Source organism: Malus sylvestris, chromosome 11 (genome assembly GCF_916048215.2).
Source record: "Malus sylvestris chromosome 11, drMalSylv7.2, whole genome shotgun sequence".
Classification (NCBI taxonomy): Eukaryota; Viridiplantae; Streptophyta; class Magnoliopsida; order Rosales; family Rosaceae; genus Malus; species Malus sylvestris.
In genome coordinates, this window is record NC_062270.1 from 38,809,319 (window position 1) to 38,819,440 (window position 10,122).

The 10,122-nt window shown below is 36.3% G+C and overlaps 1 protein-coding gene across 1 annotated transcript; it reads left to right on the forward strand.

The window, feature by feature from the left end:
* The first annotated feature begins 2,779 nt into the window (after positions 1-2,779).
* LOC126590997 (uncharacterized) lies at positions 2,780-3,622 on the forward strand. The gene is made up of 2 exons (XM_050256528.1): positions 2,780-2,833; positions 2,865-3,622. Exon 2 carries the CDS (start codon positions 2,894-2,896, stop codon positions 3,506-3,508), a length of 615 nt encoding a protein of 204 aa, XP_050112485.1. The 5' UTR covers positions 2,780-2,833; positions 2,865-2,893; the 3' UTR covers positions 3,509-3,622.
* The last annotated feature ends 6,500 nt before the right edge of the window (positions 3,623-10,122 follow it).

The window sequence follows — 10,122 nt, forward strand, 5'->3', positions numbered from 1 at the left end:
AATACAAAAAAATAAAAAATTGAGGGGCACATCTTTACTTGATAGATGCATTCCGGCGGTGGAGCAAAGACTGTAGCGATGGTGGTGATTTGGTTCCTCAGACTCAGAGGACGTTCAAATATATATATGAAGGATTCAATATATTTAAGCAAGCTAAACTAACAAGTTCTTTCTAAGTTCTAAAAAACTGGGGAGAGAGTGAAGGGGCTTTTATAGTTTTTGGGATGGGCGGGCGGGTCCGAGTGCGTGCGCAACTTGCATGTACACAAGACACTGGGCAAGTTGCTCACGGAGTCTGTGGAGCCCGCCACGTGGAGAAATGTTGCCCACATAGGCAAGTTCCGGTGTTCCCGCACGCAAAAACAGAGTGAGACACTGTAGAGAATACTTTTACATACTATCACTTTCAAATATGTGCATGTCTATATGCACGTCCATACTTTTACATGCTATCACTTTCAAATATGTGCATATTCAAATATCTATATGCACAATACTTTTACATACTATCACTTTCAAATATGTGCATATCTATATGCACGTCCATACTTTTACATACTATCACTTTCAAATATGTGCATATTCAAATATCTATATGCACGATACTTTTACATACTATCACTTTCCAATATGTGCATATCTATATGCACAATACTTCTACATACTATCACTTTCAAATATGTGCATATTCAAATATCTATATGCACAATATACTTTTACATACTATCACTTTCAAATAAGTGCATATCTATATGCACAATACTTTTACATACTATCACTTTCAAATATATGCATACTTTCACATACTATCACTTTCAAATATGTGCATATCGCCAATAAGCTTATATTCTTAATTTCCTCTCTGCAGTTAAAAGTAATATTTCATTTCCGGTTCCAAATTCATATAAGCTTGGACTTGTAATCTCTGGCCGAAAAAATAATTGGATTTCTAATCTGGCCGAACTACATGTTTAACTTAACTTTTTGTTATGTGGTCGAAGCATTTAATTTTATACTAAAAAGAATCCTCAAAAATGTAATTGGAGTATACTGTAACTTTTTTTTAAAAATGCAAAATTTTCCTAAAAAAGCACTTAAGTATTTCAAGAAGGAAGCGATGTGTGCTTTTTTTAGAAAGCACTTCAAGGAGAAATTTTTCAACTTGCTGGAAACATGGTCCGGTATACAAAGTGTTATAATACAAATGTTGAAATTTTTTAGAAATCACTTCAAGGAAGCGATGTGTGCTTCTTTTAGAAAGCACTAAGTGTTATAATACAAATGTGTGCTTCTGTATGTATAATAACATAAATAAACTATCATAATTTTAACTCAACTCAGTATTCATTCCCGATAAATAAAAACATGACGTACAACCATGGATATGTGTATAATTGAGAAAATTCCTGATTTAAAAAAAAAAATTGATAAAAATTAAATGTAACTCGTATACAATTGTTTTAGTTCTCAACAAAGGGACAACTCACACTTGGATATTTTACTTGTCAGCTTGTACAACTGTATATATACTGTAACAGTTTTGTAAATAATCTTAGTCTCAATAATTAAGTTAATTAGGTGTAATTAATTACTAAATTTTATTGGCAAATGCATATTTACTGGGTTCTAATTCCTTATTCGTTAAGAAAGAAATATACAAAACGTCTTTCTATAAAAAGTTTTAAAAAATTATACATACAAGTCAAACTTTGCAATTGCCAATTGGACCAGACAGCCAAGCCAAGCCAGTGGCTTGCATGGAACGAGAAATTTTTAATTGTAACGAAAATACGGACATTTCATCACGTGTTTTTATGTAAGTGATGAAAAATTTTAATTTTTAAGTTATTAACCTTTTAAAACATATAACCCACAATTTATAGTATAAAGATCACATTGAAAAATCTCTCTCTACACTTCCACGGTTCCACCACCTCCTCCTTTTCTTTTTCTTTTTCTTTTTCTTTTTTCATTTTTAATGTGTAAACTTTAAATAACATGTCGTTCTTGGGGCTATGAATTGTGCACGTCGGCCATGGAGGAGCCACCGTCAGCCACCGCTACGGAACCACCGTCGAGTACGTTTCATTAATTTCTCCTCTCTCTTTCTCTCCCTCTCTCAATTAAATGAAATTGTCTGTGCAAAATTTGACCTGATTTGGTGCGTTCGTTATTGAGTAGGACTAAGGCTCACACACAGACTCAGAGCACTGAGAACCATGAGAAACGAGGTCGACCTGCCGCTGGACCTTCCGCCACCCCGCCGCAGAACTCGCGGTCTCTCAGCTTGATCGGTACTTCTTCCCCAGCTAATTACGAATATAACCATTGGAAACGCCATTAGAAATTCTCCACTAGTTAATAAATAGTTGAGTTGGTAGTTTTGTATATTCTACTGTTTTGTCATAATCTTATCCACCAATAACTTGCTGTCTATTGTTAAAAAAAAATTGATGATGATAAGCGCCTCCTTCACAATAACTTCATTCTAGGTATATAGTTCGGATTGCATTGAATAATGGAAAATTCAGTTCTAGTCTAATGAAATATTTGCTGTGCTCAAGGTTTGTATTCTGCTATCGGAGTTGTGGTTTTGTTTCTGCTTCAACAAATCTGTAAAGGTGTGCGTCCATTCTTAAACAGTTTTGGAACGTTTGTGTGCAACATCGCCGTAATTCAGGTTAGTAATTTGTTCTTAATCTCCTCTCTGTAGCTAAAAGTAATATTTTCAAGTTCTAATTTCATGTAAGATCGGACTTGTAACTTTCTTCTTCTTTTTCTTCAGTCAGTTTAAGCTTTAAACATATATCTATACAAAAATGACATGTCGTTTGTATTTAATTATTATTATCTCAGAGTATCAGCGGCACAAAAAGATATTTGGATGTAGAAAATGTACTCAAGTTTTTTCAGAAGTCACAAGTTTTTTTCAAAAATACTTGTAGGTTTCTCTCTTGTGTTCAATTTCAAATCTTCGATGGGTTTTGAGTTGATTGCTAACTGTGTGCTTATCTCTCCACAGCTTGCAATTTCACTGGCAACAAAAGCAGCTTCGTTTGCCCGGGAACTCAAGTCGATAAGATCGGATTTATGCTTTATGCAAAAGCGCTGTGCTCTGCTGGAGGAGGAGAATCGAAGGCTCCGAGACTGGCTGGATAAAGGGTTGAGGCCTGAGGAAGATGATCTGGTGATGCTTCAGTTGGAGGCACTGCTAGCTGAGAAGTCAAGACTAGCAAATGAAAATTCAAACCTGGTTAGAGAAAATCAGTGCCTCCACCAGGTTGTGGAGTACCACCAGCTCACCATCCAAGACCTCTCTACTTCATTTGAACAAGTTGTACAAGGGTTGTGCCTAGATTTTTCGTCTCCTCCACGACCGACAGCAGGCGAGGCAAATGGCGAAGATGGTGATGGTGATGGTGATGCTGCTGCTGAAAACAAAGTTTCTCAGGCACTAAGAAGTGATCTTTTCGGCTTCTCTGCCTCGCTTGATGATGGAGATCATTAGCAGAATGGTTTTGCAGATTGTTCTGTTCGGGTTCGAAATTAAGTATCGCAGATGTAAATTTTGATGCCATTGACTTCTATCTGTGAGTTCACTGATTTACCAGAAACATAAGTACATGATCCCAATGGAAATTATATTATTGCTTTACTTTGTTTCTCCGAACTTTGTTGCCCTACTCAAATTATATGTTAAGGTGATTCCAACAGAAAATATGCAATATTTCAAACCAAAACCGTTGGTTCTTCACTACTTGGCATCATGTTTGCATCTGGAACAATGCAACCATTCACACATATTTTCATTCACGTATTTAAATTAAAAATCTTGTAAATTTATATTATAATACATAATTTTCAACAAATTCTTCATTATAGACCACGAAAGTTACGATTCAACATTCAAGCAAGGAAACATACATCACACGGATACGGGTAACTAAGTGGTAAATATTAACAACCAACCTAAGTTAAGCTTCAATGTTTAAAGCTACTGCCTACTGGTTTCCAAGCTAACACAGGTTTCATGGTTTACCAAAATACTTGCTAAGCCAATCCAGCTACCGATTAACCATTAGGACTGCTTCTTCAGGCATGCACAATGGTGGATGATCTCTCTGCAGTACCCCCTACAATTAAAAAGTAAATTAAATATAAGTCACAACTTTTATTTAAAAAGAAAAAAGTTACAATTTATTATATTTTTTTGGTAATAATAATTAACAAATTTTAAATTATGATTTTTACCTCTAACAACTCCAACACAAAAACGATCAAAAAGGCAAGCTCGGTTGAGTAGTAACATTGAATGTTGAAAGGCATGTGCTAATTCCCCATGATAATAATCTGTTAGATACCGTAGGTTTATACTACATATTAACCAACAAAATAATTAGTATTTTATATTTACAAAAATACTAATATTTTCTATATAATTAGTACGTTATATACTCAAAAAAAATTGATGATGATAACCATCTCCTTCACAATAACTTCATTCTATGTATATAGTTCGGATTGCATTGAATAATGGAAAATTCAGATCTAGTCTAATGAAATATTTGCTGTGCTCAAGGTTTGTATTCTGCTAACGGGGTTGTGGTTTATGTTTTTGCTTCAACAAATCTGTAAAGGTTGCCAGATGCGTCCATTCTTAAACAGTTTTGGAACATTTGTGTGCAATGCAACATCGCCGTAAGTCAGGCTAGTAATTTGTTCTTAATCTCCTCTCTGTAGCTAAAAGTCATATGTTCAAGTTTTAATTTCATGTAAGATCGGACTTCTAACTTTCTTCTTCTTTTGCTTCAGTCAGTTTAAGCTTTAAAAATAAAGAAAACTAATAAAAAAAAGCTTGAAAACTTTGAGTTTTAACGATAAGGACAAAATAAAGGGTAAAGTGAATAGTACCATGTTTGACTTTTTAGTGTAAAAATATGGTTTTTCGTTAAAGTAAACAGTATCGCGGGCTTTTCGTTAAAACTCCCTTAAAAATATGCCTATACAAAAACAACATGTCGTTTGTATTTAATTATTATTATCTCAGAGTATGAGCGGCACAAAAAGAGATTTGGATGTAGGAAATGTACTCAAGCTTTTTCAGAAGTCACAAGTTTTTTCAAAAATACTTGTAGGTTTCTCTCTTGTGTTCAGTTTCAAATCTTTGATGGGTTTTGAGTTGATTGCTAACTGTGTGCTTATCTCTGTTGGAAGCTAACCAGCTCCTGGAGTCGAGGGGTCGAAGGCAGCAAGGAGCTCCTTAGCAAAGGGTGTTGTCTGCATTGAAGAAGGAAGAAGAATAAATGAAGGGTTGGCCTCCAACGGCTAGTTTTTTGTTTAGATATGTGAGTGACAAATGTACACTCCAGATTAGATCACTTAAATCCCAATGAAGGGCTAGGATTTAATTTGGAGTAATAAGGTGATTTAGTGTTTAAATATTGTCTTATCACCAACTCTTTTACACAAGTATGGGTGATGGAAATGTACCATACCCTTACACATTTTCACTACTTAATGAAGTATGGCTGATGCATTTTCAATACACAACCTTGAAGTTGAAAATCACACTCCAATATCCTCTCAATTCTCTGTCATTCTATCCCTAAGAAACCGATTCAAACTATAACCAAAATCATCCAAACAAACAAACTTTATCAATCTCTCTACAGCTTGCAATTTCAATGGCAACAAAAGCAGCTTCGTTTGCCCGGGAACTCAAGTCGATAAGATCGGATTTATGCTTTATGCAAGAGCGCTGTGCTCTGCTGGAGGAGGAGAATCGAAGGCACTGAGACTGGCTGGATAAAGGGTTGAGGCCTGAGGAAGATGATCTGGTGACGCTTCAGTAGGAGGCACTGCTAGTTGAGAAGTCAAGACTAGTGTTTGGGTTAAAACCGAACTTTAAGCCCAAAGGTGGAGTCGGCCCAACCGAAAGCCCGGACGAAACTTAGGTGGCAGGAAAGGGCTACTTGCTTACCTACCCAAAGATCAAGTGGTGTAGGCTGATCAGACTACACAGCCCAATAAAGTACTTTATGGTGGCATTCATGTAAAAAAGCTGATGAGTCATCACCTCCAAACCGCATTCGGGCAAGGCTGTGGCTACAGGAACCCAAGCCAAAGTTGTCTATAAAAGGGGGAAGAGAAGGCAGGATTAAGGACACTCAAACAAACAAACAAATGCAAGCCAAAACTCTGCTCAAAGCCAGATTTGCCTTCCAAACGAAGCTGTAGTCAGCCAAGCCTTCATCCCATTCGGGACCAGCCTTTATCCCCCGCGGGATACTCTTTTCTTCTAACCTTTGTAATAGCTCTGCTACCCTGCTCTAACTTGTTGTAGTATCGATTCACCCTTTTGTATTCCCCTGTCCCCTCTCCACCTCTAAGCTTTCAGACCTTTGACAGAAACACAAAGATAGAGACCTGCAAGACGATCATCCTTAATTGATAAGGTTTAATCTTGCCCGACCTTCGTGGCTCTGTCTTTGTCTTTTCTTTCTTTAAAAGCCTAGTAATATGTTGTATATTTCCAGTTATATATACAAGTTGTTTCTAGCAAAATCACTATGACAAAGCTTTCTCAGTACTTGGATCCGATTTAAATATATCTTCATTGCTTAAATCAGATCCAAGTCCTAAGCCCGAAGGCATGTAAATCTGATTAGTTTAAAAGTCCTTGGCTTCAAGGCATAAAAAAAGAACTGTATGTGGACTTAACCCATCCACGACAATCCTTGATAAACGAGAAGTCCGAAGTTACTTGGGGCGCAAGTAATCGACCTACCTTCTAGTTTTCTTTCTATTATATCATGATTATCATAGAACGCTTAAGTATGGGATGGACTCTAATGGAAAGCCTCAAGGCCTACACCTAAGGCCTCACAAAGGCATCCATTTGGATTCATCCTATTCAGTGATCTCAAGAGTCTAAGTATGGAATGAACTCTGATGGGAAGCCTCAAGGCCTACACCTAAGGCCCCACAAAGGCACCCATTTGGATTCGTTCTATTCCTTGGATTCGGATAATCAGAAATATAATAGTTAGAAGACTCCTACAATCACAAGAATAAATATGATGCGTTCGAGCACTGGTTTAGTTATTGATGGGAAGCCTCAAGGCCTACATTTAAGGCCCCACGAAGGCACCTATTAAAACTAACACGGTTTCTTGGATATCATATATATATATACAATGAAAGAACGACAACCATTTTACATCTGCAATGCTAAAGATGACAGTGGCACGCCTGAGCACCTAAATGTTAACCTTGATTGTGAGCCTCAAGGCCTATACCTAAGGCCCCACAAAGGCACATCTCAAAGTTAACGTTGTCCTTCTCTTTCAGCCTTGCCCGAAGAGTATTGCCCGACGAGACTTGCCCGACAACGCCCAGAAACGAAGCAGAAGCCTGACAGCAGCCCTCAACCGGCGCCAACCTCCAGGGGAGCTGTGTGCTCGTCGGCCAGGAAATATCCCCAGCGGAAATTCCTGCCACGAACAACTAGCAAATGAAAATAAATTCAAACCTGGTTAGAGAAAATCAATGCCTCCACCAGGTTGTGGAGTACCACCAGCTCACCTCCCAAGACCTCTCTGCTTCATCTGAACAAGTTGTACAAGGGTTGTGCCTAGACTTTTCGTCTCCTCCACGATCGACAACAGGCGAGGCAAATGGCGAAGATGGTGATGGTGATGCTGCTGCTGAAAACCAAGTTTCTCAGGCACTAAGAAGTGATCCTTTCGGCTTCTCTGCCTCGCTTGATGATGGAGATCATTAGCAGAATGATTTTGCAGATTGTTCTGTTCGGGTTCGAAATTAAGTATCGCTGATGTAAATTTTGATGCCATTGACCTCTATCTGTAATTTCACTGATTTACCAGAAACGTAAGTACATGATATCAATGGAAATTACATTATTGCTTTACTTTGTTTCTCCGAACTTTGTTGCCCTACTCAAATTATATGTTAAGGTAATTCCAATAGAAAATACGCAATATTTCAAACCAAAACCGTTGGTTCTTCACTACTTGGCATCATGTTTGCATCTGGAAGACTGGAACAATGCAACCATTCACACATATTTTCATTCACATATTAAAATTAAAAATCTTGTAAATTAATATTATAATACATAATTTTCAATAAATTCTTCATTACAGACCACAAAAGTTATGATTCAACATTCAAGCAAGGAAACATACATCACACGGATATGGGTAACCAAGTGGTAAATATTAACAACCAACCTAAGTTAAGCTTCAATGTTTAAAGCTACTGCCTACAGGTTTCCAAGCTAACACAGGTTTCATGGTTTACCAAAATACTTGCTAAGCCAATCCAGCTACCGATTAACCATTAGGACTGCTTCTTCAGCCATGCACGATGGTGGCTGATCTCTTTGCAGTACCCGCCCTACAATTAAAAAGTAAATTAAATATAAGTCACAACTTTTATTTAAAAAGAAAAAAGTTACAATTTATTATATTTTTTTGGTAATAATAATTAACAAATTTTAAATTATGATTTTTACCTCTAACAACTCCACCACAAAAACGATCAAAAAGCCTGGCTTTGTTGAGTAGTAACATTGTATGTTGGAAGACATGTGCTAATTCCCCATGATAATAATCTGTTAGATCTTGTAGGTTTATACTACATATTAACCAACAAAATAATTAGTATTTTATATTTACAAAAATACTAATATTTTCTATATAATTAGTGCATTATATTCTCAAAATAATAATAATAATAATAATAATAATTTCTATCTATAAATACAAAAGCAATACCAAAGTCTTAGGTTCAATTCTCGGAAAAGATGAATTTGAATTATGTTATCGTTAGTCTATTATGAAGCTTAGTCCATAAATACTATCATTTGTTAAATAATAATAATAATAATACCACAAAAACAAAGTTCATGGTTCGAACAAAGTTCTTAAAACTTACTATTGTTCTCCAATACCAAGAGTCATAGCACTATCACTCGTCTTAAATGATTCACCTGCGATCACTCGAAACATTTGGGGATGTGGACTTGTATTGTCCCATCCCAAAACAAGACCACCCACTTTGAAATAGGGACTAACAAACCGGTAGGCTAGATTAGCCGTTAGCTCCACCTTGTACGACTCCTCAGGTATTGTTGAAAACTATCACCATCCAATTGAAAATCAATATATATAATTTTGAGTAAAAGAATAAAGAAAATTGAGAGTTTTTAGTTACCTCTGATGTTATCATTTGGCGCATATCCTCTCATGCCGTCTTGCATCTAGTCATTGTAATATATATGTTTCGACTTATTTGATAAAAATTTTCATAATTAAGATCAGTTACATCTTCGGTCAAGGAATTAGTCAACTTTGAATCAACTCCAACACAAATAAAATTTCCCCAACGGTAAGCAATATTAATGGTGTCATGTTCATAGCATGAAAAACCTGCTCCGCAAATAAGGAAAGAGGGATTTATGGGTGAAAAACTTTTGTTCTCCTAATTATGGAGAAAAAGAACATAAAAGAATACAAACAATCATGTCCACTTTGGCAACTTATTTTTACCTTTGTGGTTGAGCAGCTACCATAGAAGGCGGACGGCTACGACTGTACCAATGACAGATACCTCAGAGCCATTCGGCTTCTCCTGATTAAAACCTTGTGCCCAAAACAGAACATGGAATCAGTGAAACTCAGAAATAAAAATAATCCAAAACAATGTAAAAAGGGATGAGTTAAAACGTCACATGCTCTCTTAGAAATTACTAGTTTTAGAAAACTTTCTTTGACGTGCAGCACAGGAAACAAAATAAATTATACAGAACAAGCCTCAGTTGGAAATTTCATATTTTCCTAGAGAAAAAAAATTGACTCATAAATTCAAACAAAACTATTTTCCGCCAAAACAAATAGAGTATTAGTGTGAAGAAATTATAAAACAACGAAGGATCTAGCTAATACAAAACATCAATTCACAAATTACAGCGAAATTCTCATATATCACGTAAAATAATTCAACAATTTAATAATCCAAAACAATGTAAAAAAGGTTTGGGTTTTGACCTGCCGGAGGCATTCCGACGGCGGAGCAAGGAATGTGACGGCTGTCGTGTTA

Excerpts from the sequence above, each read along its gene's own strand:
- LOC126590997 (XM_050256528.1), top strand. The coding sequence starts at position 2,894 with ATGTACTCAAGTTTTTTCAGAAGTCACAAGTTTTTTTCAAAAATACTT.